Source organism: Nerophis lumbriciformis, linkage group LG29 (genome assembly GCF_033978685.3).
Source record: "Nerophis lumbriciformis linkage group LG29, RoL_Nlum_v2.1, whole genome shotgun sequence".
NCBI lineage: Eukaryota > Metazoa > Chordata > Actinopteri > Syngnathiformes > Syngnathidae > Nerophis > Nerophis lumbriciformis.
The window spans coordinates 3672501-3687500 of NC_084576.2; the positions used below are offsets into that span (position 1 = coordinate 3672501).

The 15000-nt window shown below is 41.7% G+C and overlaps 1 protein-coding gene across 3 annotated transcripts in view; it reads right to left on the bottom strand.

Annotated features, from left to right (window-relative positions):
* Nucleotides 1-15000, bottom strand: part of mipol1 (mirror-image polydactyly 1) — a 201737-nt gene that overhangs the window by 146589 nt on the left and 40148 nt on the right. For all 3 annotated transcript variants that reach the window (XM_061925210.2, XM_061925209.1, XM_061925208.1), the window contains exon 3: nt 773-848. In XM_061925210.2, coding sequence (XP_061781194.1) covers nt 773-848 — 76 coding nt within the window. The remainder of the gene's footprint in view (nt 1-772; nt 849-15000) is intronic.

Consider the following 15000-nt stretch of genomic DNA (forward strand, 5'->3'; position numbering starts at 1 on the left):
TCGCTGCGCTTGTTGAGGGATGACAGGTCTGGACGGTAAATAATAAACAGTTTCTCTTTCAAGCATAGGTTGCATCTTTTATTACCACTATTGTACGGTGTGCTGGATGCAAGAATTTGCCATGTTATTGAATATTCAACATTATTGTCTTTGAGGTCCCAAATGTGTTTGCTGAGTTCTGTGGTATTTCGCAGGTTTTTGTTCCTGAAAGAAGCCTTGTGATTGTTCCATCTGGTTTTGAATTCTCCCTCGGTTAATCCTACATATGTGTCGGATGTGTTAATGTCCTTGCGTATTACCTTAGATTGGTAGACAACTGATGTTTGTAAGCACCCCCCGTTGAGGGGGCAATCGGGTTTCTTTCGACAATTACATCCTTTGTTGGTTTTGGAGTCGCTCTGTCTGAGGGCCGACGGCTCATTTGCAATTGTTTTGTTGTGGTTTGAGATGATTTGTCGTATATTGTTCATGCAGCTGTAGCTCAATTTAATGTTGTTCTTGTACATACATATATATATATATATATATATATATATATATATATATATATATATATATATATATATATATACACATATATATATATGAAATGTGATTTTAATGAAGCCACTAATTGTCACTGGTCAGTGTGACATAACTGCAATAATGTGACTTATGGACAATAATACATATTATGCATATTAATTAGTCATTAACAGGGAGCAACTTCATGCTTTTTACGAATAATTGTCAACCTTATCTGCAACGTGGCAAGTGCGGGTCACGTGACTACCTGTGGGCGAGGATTCTTTGCTGGCACGCAGGTGAAGGAAGTCGCTGTCGAAGCTCCTCGTTGACCTGAGGGTTATCTACCAAAAAAAAATGATATACATCAGGATCGAACCCAGTGGAAATAATACTAATTAAGTAAAAGTACCAATGATAGTCACACACACACTAGGTGTGGTGAAATTTGTCCTCTGCATTTGACCCATCCCCTTGTTCACCCCCTGGGAGGTGAGGGGAGCAGTGGGTAGCAGCGGTGCCGTGCCCGGGAATAATTTTTGGTGATTTAACCCCCAATTCCAACCCTTGATGCTGAGTGCCAAGCAGGTGGGGAATGGGTCCCATTTTTATATTGTTTGGTATGACTCGGCCACGGTTTGAACTCACGACCTACCGATCTCAGGGCGGACACTCTAACCACTAGGCCACTGTATGTGGTACTGTCAAACTTGTATTTATCATCATAGCTTACACATATTCCTATTCAGAGGTTGTAAAGAAGGTTTTTATGATCATCACAATGAAATACTGTAGAGTTATATATTATGTACATGATAGTGTCTCCTTGTTCAACCACATTGTAGTATTTTACCTTCCACACTATATGTGTTCTTTGGAAATGTTGCATTCATTTACACCTTTGATTGTGTTCACATCTACACAACATGTATACTTGTATACATTATTGTTTAATCATGTATACAGGTATACAACCATGTATACATCAGAGGTGTGGACTCGAGTCACATGACTTGGACTCGAGTCAGACTCGAGTCATGAATTTGATGACTTTAGACTCGACTTGACAAAATGTAAAAAGACTTGCAACTCGACTTAGACTTTAACATCAATAACTTGTGACTTCACTTGGACTTGAGCCTTTTGAATTGACATGACTTGACATGACTTGCTACTTTCCCCAAAACCCAAAGATGAAAAAGTTATTCGGGAGCGCTCCGTATTTTTCATTGTGTACTTGTCTATCAGCGTTGCGTGTGTCAGCTGGTGTGGTCTCAGTACAACAGCCAATCAAATTAGATCTACTTTGTTTTCATCACACAGCATTCATCCAATCAAATTGCAGGACAACCAACGAAGAAGACATGTCCAAACCACACGCCAGTGAACAAAAAATGATACCTAAAATAATTTTGTTTGGGTATAAAAATTACGAGGTGGTCAACACAAAACGGTTTGCAGTATGCAACACATGCGGTTCGAAAATTACTGATGGAGAGGCAACAACTTCCAACTTCGTCCGGCATTTGAAGTTGCACAAAGAACGGTAAGTTTTGAATGAAAGATAACGTTTATTGGCTAAGTAACGTGACTTTTATTTGCTGTGTAGTTAAATCAGTGAGGCTGTAAACTCACTGCTAACGTTATAACGTTATTACAAACACGGGAATCTGTTGCAGTTCACTACCTTATTCATAATTTTTGTTCAGTGATTTTTTTAAGCAGGGTTACGTTAGTCAATATATCGCACGTAACGTTAGACGGCGGTCAGCAGCACCGCGTATTTTAGCCACCTAAAAAAAGACAAAAATAGTAAAATAAAGGTCAGTTAAAATGTATACTATATTATGAATATGTGTACTGTTTTAGCTAGCTTTCTGACATACTGTTGGTTGTTTACCTCAGTGGTCCCCAACCACCGGGCCGCGGCCCGGTACTGGTCCGTGGATCGATTGGTATCGGGCCGCACAAGAAATATTTTTTTTTTTTTTTTTTTTTTAATTAAATCAACATAAAAAACACAAGATACACTTACAAGTAGTGCACCAACCCAAAACAACTCTCTCCCCCCTTTTGTTCTGGGCATTGAACATGAAGACTCTTCCTTCATTGTTCCGAGTGGCCATGAGAGTCTTGGCAGTGCCTGCCTCCAGTGCTCCAGTGGAGCGAGTTTTCAGCCATGGTGGCATCATACTACGCCCCCATCGTGCACAAATGACTGACAGACTCTTGGCTAATTTGGTCTTTTGCAAATGCAATGCAGCATAGGGCCCTGACATATAAAAAGTACAACTTTTTTGTTATGTTCACGTATATGTCATGTTTTTTCAATGTTAACACTTTTGTACAAATAAGTACATTTGCACTTTATTTTTCAATGTGTTTGTTCTGTAAAGGAATGAGTTAATGTTTAAAATGACTGGTTAATAGTGCTATTATAAAGTGCAATGTCAGCACAATTTTCTTTCCTGCAATTTAAAATGCATTTGTTTTAATAAATAAATACAGCGTTTGAAAAGCATACACAATCTGTGTTAATATATTAGTCTGTGGTTAAAAGGACTTGAAAGGACTCGAAACTCAAAATGCAGGACTTAGGACTTGACTTGAGACTTTCCAGTCTTGACTTTGGACTTGACTCGGGGCTTGCCTGTCTTGACTCGGGACTTGACTCGGACTTGAGGGCAAAGACTTGAGACTTACTTGTGACTTGCAAAACAATGACTTGGTCCCACCTCTGCTATATACACACACACACACACACACACACACACACACACACACACACACACACACACACACATATATATATATATATATACATATATATATACATACATATATATATATACCGGTATATATATATATATATATATATATATATATATATATATATATATATATATATATATATATATATATATATACACACACACACACACTACGGTATACTGGTACTAGTATAGTACCACGATACTAATGAATCATATTTGGTACTATACCGCCTCTAAAAAGTACCGGTCCCCCACCCCCGCCCCCATCGTCGTCACATCGTGACATTGCTGGTTTTACGAGCAGAGGAGCATGTTCGGCATAACACTGAAACGCCCTCAGGAAGAGGTGCTTTAAAACATAGCTAGCGAGCTAGCAGCTAACATTCATCCACAGTCTGCAGTGTTGTAGCTACTTCTAAATCACTCATTCTGGCCTCCATGGCGACAAATAAAGTAAGTTTCTTCCAAGTATCATTATCACTGGATGACAAGGAATAGCTAAACATGCTTCACTACACACTGTAGCTCACCGGCGTCACTGGTAATGACGTCGTTTCTGAATGTAAACAAACGCCGTGGGTGGATCTATTCTACACCTAACATCCACTGTAATGATACCAAGTACAAGAGCGTATCTAGTTGACACCACTATGATTAAATCAATATTTTTTACCACAACAAAATCTTTTTTTCTTTTTTTTTTTAATATTATGTTTATAAAGTCAGTAAATATGTCCCTGGTAGAGATGCGCGGTTTGCGGACACAACCGCGGAGTCCGCGGATAATCCGCGGGTCGGGCGGGTGACATGACGAAAAAAATAGTTTGTAAATAGATTCGGGCGGTTGGCAGTTGAACCGATTCGGAAATATATATACATAGTTAAATGTTGTTACCCACATACGAAAAACGTATAGATTTTATCGGTCCTTTAGGTGGAGCTGATGGTGCATCACCGAAAAAGAAAAGGATTGACTTCACAGAATGGGAGGAGGATACACCTGTGCTAAATAAAGTTGATTTGATTTGATTTGTTGATGAAGTAGAGGATTATTCCTCTACAAACTTCCATCTCGACAGATCAGCAGAGGAAAATCTACTTTCCTTTTGGGGGAAACAAGGACAATCATTCCCACGACTACAACACCTTGCCAAGAGAATCCTATGCGTCCCAGCAACAAGTGCCGCAAGTGAGCGCTCCTTCAGCGCAGCAGGGCGCATTTTAGAGGCCAGGCGCTCTCGCATGAATCCTGGCACTGTAGAAGCCATTTTATTCCTGCATAGTGCTAACGGCATGGCGTAGTGGGTAGAGCAACCGTGCCAGAAACCTGAGGATTGCAGGTTCGCTCCCCGCCTCTTACCATCCAAAAATCGCTGCCGTTGTGTCCTTGGGCGGGACACTTCACCCTTTGCCCCCGGTGCCACTCACACCGGTGAATTGAATGATAGGTGGTGGTCGGAGGGGCCGTTGGCGCAAATTGCAGCCACGCTTCCGTCAGTCTACCCCAGGGCAGCTGTGGCTATGAAAGTAGCTTACCACCACCAGGTGTGAATGATTGATGGGTTCTACATGTAAAGCGACTTTGGGTACTTAGAAAAGCGCTATATAAATTATATATATAAGTTATTAACAAAAAAAAAAGTAAGTAGACATACGGTTGGATATGTTAAACTAATTAGTCTACGCTACCTATAGGCTATACCAAATAAGCCCATGTCTAACCTATATTGAGTTCGGTCAGCTAAATAATTTTGATGGTTACGTGTTGTTTGGGCGCACTACAATGCAAAGGAATTAAGGCAATTGCGTTGTTTATTGTGGTTTTTTTCTATTCGAGATATACTACTATGTTATTTATAGAGCACATTTAAAATTTACCACAGGGGTAGCCAAAGTGCTGTACAATGAGCAGGTTAAAAGATAAAACGAGTACCGAGCAAACACAACACAACACAAACAGAACACGATAAAAAATAAATAATTAAAATAGAATTAATAAAAACATAAAAACATAAAAACAGGATCACAGCAGGTGTATTATGGGGCGCCATTGCAGGATGGATATCACTCAGTGTTAAAAGCCATGGAATAAAAGTATGTTTTTAAGAGAGATTTAAAAACAGGAAGAGAGGAGGCTTGTCTAACACTCAGGGGTAGGTCGTTCCAGAGCTTGGGAGCAGCAACGGCGAAAGCTCTGTCACCTCTAAGCTTCAGCCTTGTGTCAGGGACCGTCAACAGCAGCTGATCGGCTGATCTTAAGGATCGGGTGGGGCAGTAAGGCTGAAGGAGGTCGGAGAGATAGGTTGGCGCGAGGTTGTTTAGACATTTAAAAACAAATAAAAGGAGTTTAAAATGTATTCGGTAACGCACAGGGAGCCAGTGAAGGGACGCTAAAATAGGGGTGATGTGCTCACGTCTGCGGGTCTGTGTTAGCAGACGAGCAGCAGAGTTCTGCACGAGCTGCAGGCGGGCGAGGGAGGCCTGGCTAATGCCAACATACAGGGCATTGCAATAATCAAGACGAGTCGAGATAAAAGCGTGGATTAATTTCTCAAGATCATGTCTTGATAGAAGCGGTTTCACTTTCGCTATTTGGCGTAATTGATAAAAGCTTTTTTGAACGACGCTGCTGATTTGTTTTTCGAATTTAAAATCTGAGTCAAACTTTACCCCCAGGTTTGTGACAGAGTCGCTGAGATACGGGGTCAGAGTGCCGAGGTCAACGTTGGGGAAGGGAGAGCGACTTGGACCGAACAACATAACTTCTGTTTTATCTTCATTTAGGCTCAGGAACTTAGCTGAAAGCCAGACTTTGATGTCGTGCAGGCAGTCAATAAGACGTTGAACCGTGTTATTTTGTGCCATGGGAAAATAAATCTGGCAATCATCGGCATAAAAATGAAATGCAATACTGTACTTCCTAAAAATAGAACCAAGGGGGAGAAGGTAAAGCGCAAATAAGATTGGGGCAAGGATTGAGCCCTGGGGGACCCCATGTGGTAAAGGAGCATAAAACTGTCTACTTTTACACAAAAACTCCTGTCGGTTAGGTACGACCGGAACCAGTTGAGGGCGGCGCCCTTAATGCCCACACAGTTCTCAAGATAAGGCTATTTAGCCTGCTTTGTTTGTCGCGACCGTCTATTTTCATTATAATTCAAGTTTGATGATAAAGTGCAGTCTGATGGGTTTGATTTCCCCCCTTCAGCTATTTGCCTTGGCCAATAAGTTGCAGGTATCCATCCATCCATCCATTTTCTACCGCTTATTCCCTTTGGGGTCGCGGGGGGCGCTGGAGCCTATCTCAGCTACAATCGGGCGGAAGGCGGGGTACACCCTGGACAAGTCGCCACCTCATCGCAGGGCCAACACAGATAGACAGACAACATTCACACTCACATCCACACACTAGGGCCAATTTAGTGTTGCCAATCAACTTATCCCCAGGTGCATGTCTTTGGAGGTGGGAGGAAGCCGGAGTACCCGGGGGGAACCCACGCAGTCACGGGAAGGACATGCAAACTCCACACAGAAAGATCCCGAGCCCGGGATTGAACCCAAGACTACTCAGGACCTTCGTATTGTGAGGCAGATGCACTAACCCCTCTGCCACCGTGAAGCCCAAGTTGCAGGTAATGTTACGATCCGCTGCCCGGATCATAGTTTGTTTAGGTTTGAGTCACATGTTTTCAGCACCTTGATTTTGTTTGTGTTCAGTTGCCATGTCAACTGATTACTTTCACCTGCCTCTGGTTAGTGTTCGGGACGCGCACCTGTTGCCCGGGCACTAATCAGGGGGCTATTTAGTCTTTGCACTGGCCTCACTCAGCCTGGCTTCCTAGTTTGTTCTCACACAACTGATGACGACGATTATTTACTGTTTCTTAGCTACTAGTTCTCACGCTAGGCTCTTTTGGTTTGCTAGCTCCCACGCTAGCCCTTTTGTTTATTCATCATATTATTTATATTTAAAATAAATCATTTTTCCTACCTGCAAGCTGTGTCCGAAGCCGTCTGCATCCTTGGGAGAACCACACCCGCATCACTATGCGACCACGTCGTTACAGGTAATTTGTTATTATTATTTATTTAATTTATTTTTGTTTAAATAGAGATGACATACATATGTTATTGTATAATTTAAGTTTGTGCGCGTGATTGACAGCCTAAGGCTTATGAGGCACATTTTTTATTTATTTTTTTATTTCAACTTAAAAACGTATGAGCCTATGCCTAGAACATAGGCTATGTGTTTATCTTTATTTTCCTGCCTGTCGTTGACAATGGAGATTGTCTGATATTTTGTCATGGCTGCAGATCAATCAATAAAGGTTCATCTTTGTCGCGAAATTGTTCACTGCTTCACTGTGCACCCCGCCCTCGTCCCTATTTGAGCATTATAACGTTAACAAGTTAATATTCATTGAAATAAATTCAGAACATTTTTTTACCTAACAAAAATATAGGCCTAGTCTTTCTAAAACATTGTTTTAACTTCTTAAAAGCCTCGTTCTGCTTGCTGCAACTGCGCACACAAAGTGTGAGGAACGCACTCCTGATCTGAGGGCATTGGCAACAATAGTCAACACTTTCTTAATGGAAATGACAATAATATTATAATAATGATAAATAATATTATCACGCATTAATATATCTTAGCCACTAATGCGTGGCCAAGAGATATTAATGCGTGGCACGCAGTCTCTGCTGCATTGGATCAGTCTCCTTTCTTTAACAGGCAAAAGCTTTATAACCTCACTAATATGCTTGCATCGTCTATATTAGATATATAACAACTGGCGGATGGCGGGCGGGTGTGGTTTGGATAAAATGTTGGTTCGGGTGGATGCGGATGGTTGACGACTTTTGTGATGCGGTTGCGGATGAAATAATTGCCTATCCGCGCATCTCTAGTCCCTGGACACATGATGACTTTGAATATGACCAATGTATGATCCTGTAACTACTTGGTATCGGATCGATACATAAATTTGTGGTATCATCCCAAACTAATGTAAAGTATCAAACAACAGAAGAATAAGTGATTATTACATTCTAACAGAAGTGTAGATAGAACATGTTAAAACAGAAAATAACCAGATATTAACAGTAAATGAATAAGTAGATTAATAATAAATTTTTACAGTTTATCTTTCATAATGTTGACAAAATAATAGGTAGATAAATGACACAATATGATACTGCATACGTCAGCAGACTAATTAGGAGCTTTTCTTTGTTTACTTACTAATAAAAGACACGTTGTCTTGTATGTTCACTATTTTATTTAAGGACAAACTTGCAATAAGAAACATATGTTTAATGTACCTTAAGATTTTTTGTTCAAATATACCTTCCCGGTAAGGTCTATTCAGGTGTACTGGAGAGGAGGCTACGTCGGAAAGTTGAACTTCAGATTCAGGAGGAACAGTGTGGTATTCGTCCTGGTCGTGGAACTGTGGACCAGCTCTATACTCTCGGCAGGGTCCTTGAGGGTGCATGGGAGTTTGCCCAACCAGTCTACATGTGCTTTGTGGACTTGGAGAAGGCATTCGACCGTGTACCTCGGGAAGTCCTGTGGGGAGTGCTCAGAGAGTATGGGGTATCGGACTGTCTGATTGTGGCGGTCCGCTCCCTTTATGATCAGTGTCAGAGCTTAGTCCGCATTGCCGGCAGTAAGTCCGACCCGTTTCCAGGGTTGGACTCCACCAAGGCTGCCCTTTGTCACCGATTCTGTTCATAACTTTCATGGACAGAATTTCTAGGCGCAGTCAGGGCGTTGAGGGTATCTGGTTTGGTGGATGCAGGATTAGGTCTCTGCTATTTGCAGATGATGTGGTCCTGATGGCTTCATCTGGCCAAGATCTTCATCTCTCACTGGATCGGTTCGCAGCCGAGTGTGAAGCGACTGGGATGGGAATCAGCACCTCCAAGTCCAAGTCCATGGTTCTTGCCCGAAAAAGGGTGGAGTGCCATCTCCGGGTTGGGGAGGAGATCTTACCCCAGGTGGAGGAGTTCAAGTACCTCGGAGTCTTGTTCACGAGTGAGGGAAGAGTGGATCGTGAGATCGACATGAGGATCGGTGCGGCGTCTTCAGTAATGCGGACGCTGTATTGATCCGTTGTGGTGAAGAAGGAGCTGAGCCAGAAGACAAAACTCTCAATTTACCAGTCTATCTACGTTCCCATCCTCACCTATGGTCATGAGCTTTGGGTTGTGATCAAAAGGACAAGATCACGGATACAAGCGGCCGAAATGAGTTTCCTCCGCCGGGTGGCGGGTCTCTCCCTTAGAGATAGGGTGAGAAGCTCTGCCATCCGGGAGGAGCTCAAAGTAAAGCCGCTGCTCCTCCACATCGAGAGGAACCAGATGAGGTGGTTCGGGCATCTGGTCAGGATGCCACCCGAACGTCTCCCTAGGGAGATGTTTCGGGCACGTCCAACCGGTAGAAGGCCACGGGGAAGACCCAGGACACGTTAGGAAGACTATATCTCCTGTAAGTTGTGTCTTGGATCAAAGATCCCGTCTACTGCCCAAAACAACAATTCAAATCTGCCTGGTTAGGCTTTGTGTATGTCATGTGTGCCTTCCTTGGGTGAAGCCAGGTTTACACCTATGTTGTTATTATGCTGTTTGTTACTTATGTATGTTATGTTGCAGCTATTTAAAATAGTTTTGTCAATTTGTTCTGGCCTGAAATAAATTGGCCCTTTGAAACATATCTTTGTCTTTGTGTGTTGTATGTAGAGCACATTTCTTAGCAGAGTTCAGTGATGCAAATGTATGTCAAGTTGATCAACAGATTGTATTATTGTCCAGTGCAATAACAGTACTGAAATGAAGGCTAAAAGGGCATTAATGGGAGCCTTTAAAAAAAAAGTAGAAGAAGTAACTAAATAGTTACTTTTCACAGTAACGCATTACTTTTTGGTGTAAGTAACTGAGTTAGTAACTGAGTTATTTTTTAATTAAAGTAACTAGTAACTGTAACTAGTTACTGGTTTTCAGTAACTAACCCAACACTGTATACATATACAGGTAAAAGCCAGTAAATTAGAATATTTTGAAAAACTTGATTTATTTCAGTAATTGCATTCAAAAGGTGTAACTTGTACATTATATTTATTCATTGCACACAGACTGATGCATTCAAATGTTTATTTCATTTAATTTTGATGATTTGAAGTGGCAACAAATGAAAATCCAAAATTCCGTGTGTCACAAAATTAGAATATTACTTAAGGCTAATACAAAAAAGGGATTTTTAGAAATGTTGGCCAACTGAAAAGTATGAAAATGAAAAATATGAGCATGTACAATACTCAATACTTGGTTGGAGCTCCTTTTGCCTCAATTACTGCGTTAATGCGGCGTGGCATGGAGTCGATGAGTTTCTGGCACTGCTCAGGTGTTATGAGAGCCCAGGTTGCTCTGATAGTGGCCTTCAACTCTTCTGCGTTTTTGGGTCTGGAATTCTGCATCTTCCTTTTCACAATAGCCCACAGATTTTCTATGGGGCTAAGGTCAGGGGAGTTGGCGGGCCAATTTAGAACAGAAATACCATGGTCCGTAAACCAGGCACGGGTAGATTTTGCGCTGTGTGCAGGCGCCAAGTCCTGTTGGAACTTGAAATCTCCAACTCCATAGAGCAGGTCAGCAGCAGGAAGCATGAAGTGCTCTAAAACTTGCTGGTAGACGGCTGCGTTGACCCTGGATCTCAGGAAACAGAGTGGACCGACACCAGCAGATGACATGGCACCCCAAACCATCACTGATGGTGGAAACTTTACACTAGACTTCAGGCAACGTGGATCCTGTGCCTCTCCTGTCTTCCTCCAGACTCTGGGACCTCGATTTCCAAAGGAAATGCAAAATTTGCATGGTTGGGTGATGGTTTGGGGTGCCATGTCATCTGCTGGTGTCGGTCCACTCTGTTTCCTGAGATCCAGGGTCAACGCAGCCGTCTACCAGCAAGTTTTAGAGCACTTCATGCTTCCTGCTGCTGACCTGCTCTATGGAGATGGAGATTTCAAGTTCCAACAGGACTTGGCGCCTGCACACAGCGCAAAATCTACCCGTGCCTGGTTTACGGACCATGGTATTTCTGTTCTAAATTGGCCCGCCAACTCCCCTGACCTTAGCCCCATAGAAAATCTGTGGGGTATTGTGAAAAGGAAGATGCAGAATGCCAGACCCAAAAACGCAGAAGAGTTGAAGGCCACTATCAGAGCAACCTGGGCTCTCATAACACCTGAGCAGTGCCAGAAACTCATCGACTCCATGCCACGCCGCATTAACGCAGTAATTGAGGCAAAAGGAGCTCCAACCAAGTATTGAGTATTGTACATGCTCATATTTTTCATTTTCATACTTTTCAGTTGGCCAACATTTCTAAAAATCCCTTTTTTGTATTAGCCTTAAGTAATATTCTAATTTTGTGACACACGGAATTTTGGATTTTCATTTGTTGCCACTTCAAATCATCAAAATTAAATGAAATAAACATTTGAATGCATCAGTCTGTGTGCAATGAATAAATATAATGTACAAGTTACACCTTTTGAATGCAATTACTGAAATAAATCAAGTTTTTCAAAATATTCTAATTCACTGGCTTTTACCTGTATATATATCAGTGTTTCCCACACATTCATTTATTTGTGGCGGCCCGCCACGAAAGAATTACGTCCGCCACAAATGGATTTTTCGGCTTTTGACTCGGTCGACCGCTCATAAAAGCAATGGGACTGTCTGTGAATGTTGCTTGTAGTTACACCTCAGGTGCAGTAGGTGGCGGTAGCCTACTATGCACTATGCAATAGCACTTAATTCACCTGGTGGGCCAGAAGAAGAAGAAGAAGAAGAAGAAGAAGAAGAAGAAGAAGAAGAAGAAGAAGAAGAGGGACGGACGGAATCAAAATACTCGCCGGCTACTTTTCATAATGATGGCGCTTCCTACGTTTCTACCTCAAACGTCCAAAAGCTGCTGAAAGCCTTGATCCAGGATGCCATGGGGAAAAAAACTTAAATGGTGCCTTTTGGCGACAGTTAGCAGCTTGGTGGCTCATAGCCGGCGAGCTAACGCTTGCTAGCGTGGTAGCATTGCTTCATTTTTACAGGTGTTATAGGTAGATAGCAGAGGTGGGACCAAGTCATTGTTTTGCAAGTCACAAGTAAGTCTCAAGTCTTTGCCCTCAAGTCCGAGTCAAGTCCCGAGTCAAGACAGGCAAGCCCCGAGTCAAGTCCAAAGTCAAGACTGGAAAGTCTCAAGTCAAGTCCTAAGTCCTGCATTTTGAGTTTCGAGTCCTTTCAAGTCCTTTTAACCACAGACTAATATATTAACACAGATTGTGTATGCTTTTCAAACGCTGTATTTATTTATTAAAGGTGCTAGTCCTAAGTGTCCCAATACTTTTGTCTACTTGTAGTCTGAAGTGTCCCAAGACTTTTGTCTAGTGTACCTACCTTGTCTGCATTGTGTGGGCACGTTGGTGCTTCCTGCTTTTGAGCAGCCATCTTAAAAAAACAGCACCGCAGGAGCATCAGTGCAGCGGGTCTTTGAAGGGTCATAAAATCAAAACCGGAGCAGGTATTACAACTCTTTCACCAACTTTTAATCAGAAGGGTTCAATCTCTCTCCTGTGTTAGTTTGAAGCCGAAACAACAAACGCGCTCAGAGGAGATAATGTTTGAAGAAAGGTGACGGGTTTTTACAAAAATGTTGTGTTGAAGGGGGAATAGCAAACTTCCTGTATATTTTTGCTGGGGGTTGTCAATTTATGAAATGTAGGTCTAAGTGAGACCTACATAGAGGTATTTGTTTCATGTCTGTCCGACCTTCCCAGTGGGAGTTACAGGCAGTTTTGTAATTTTTTTCATCCGAAGAGCAGTTTTTTTGTGCGTTTTATAAAAAAATTGCTGTAGAACACAATTTTTAGATTTGGGGTTAGGTTTTTTCATTAGATCACAGTTTTAGCCAGTCCTGATGTGTGTGTTCAGTTTGGTGAGTTTTGAAGCATGTTAAGGGGGTCAAATTACAGCTCAAGGAGGCAAAAGTGACTGTTTTTAGTACTTTTTTGTCTTGAAGGGGGAATTGCCAACTTCCTGTAGATTTTAGCCCGAGAATGTACCATTATGAAAGTTAGGTCTGAGTCAGACCTACATAGAGGTTTTTGTTTCATGTCTTTCCGACCTTCCTAGTGGGAGTTACAGGCAGTCTAGTTTTTTTTTTTTCCTAGGGGGCGCTAGAGCGCAATTTAGATTTTTGCGGTTCAGTTTTTTTATTCAAAGACAATTTTCGCAGGTCCTGATGGGTGGGTCAAATATGGTGAGTTTTGAAGCATGTTAAGTGGTTCAAATTAGTGCTCAAAGAGGCGGCGGAAGAATAATAAAGAATAAAGAATAAAACGAACGAATAACAATAGGTCCTTATGTCCCATTGCATAAGGACTCCCTGTGGGAGTCCTTTTGCAATGGGCCATTGCGGGCCCTAATAAAGAATAAAACGAACGAATAACAATAGGTCCTTATGTCCCATTGCATAAGGACTCCCTGTGGGAGTCCTTTTGCAATGGGCCATTGCGGGCCCTAATAAAGATTTCTACACCTAGAAGTAATAATCAACTTAAAGTGCCCTCTTTGGGGATTGTATTAGAGATCCATCTGGATTCATCAACTTAATTCTAAACATTTCTTCACAAAAAAAATAAATCTTTAACATCAATATTTATGGAACATGTCCACAAAAAATCCAGCTGTCAACACTGAATATTGCATTGTTGCATTTCTTTTCACAGTTCTTTTTGACAGACATTTTAGTGACAAACCTGAGCTTGTGCTTCACTGAGTTTATGAACTTACATTCATATTTTGTTGAAGTATTATTCAATAAATATATAAAGGATTTTTGAATTGTTGCTATTTTTAGAATATTTTTTTAAAATCTCACGTACCCCTTGGCATACCTTCAAGTACCCCCAGGGGTTCGCGTACCCCCATTTGAGAACCACTGTACTAGGTCATAAAATCAGTGTCAGTTGAGTCGGTCCATAGGTTGCCTGTAGGGATTTTTAATGTCCAGCAGATGTCATTATTTAGTGACACAGTATCGACACAGTATCAATACAGTTTTGCAATGTGTCAAAACGCTTCATGACGCCTCATCAACCCATCACTAGTAGATAGGTTATAGCTGCATCGCTCGCGGCTCGTCATATATTTAACGTTAATCCGTGATTTCACCGAGCGTTTCACTGACGGTGAGCAGCCTGACGCTGCTTCATTAACACTGCCGCTGTTTGACTCGTGGCCCGGGGCAGACGCTCGTAGTAACAGTCACGTGTTACAATACCGACGAGCTAACGTGTCCAGGTTATAACCATGTTGTCAATAAACACACATGGACTGAAGCTAAATTGTCCACTGTCCACTGCAGCATGTGAATGCAATGAAAATAATAAAATCTGAGCCAACCAGCTGTTAAAATGTTGTCCAGGTTAATGTTTTGGCCATTAAAGACCATTCATTTCAAGATTTCAACTGTGATTGGGCTTTAAACAGGTGGCTGACCTGTTCAGATGAGTGTAACTGCTACCAGTGTTGGGTTAGTTACTGAAAACCAGTAACTAGTTACAGTTACTAGTTACTTTATTTCAAAAGTAACTCAGTTACTAACTCAGTTACTTACACCAAAAAGTAATGCGTTACTGAAGTAACTGTTAAA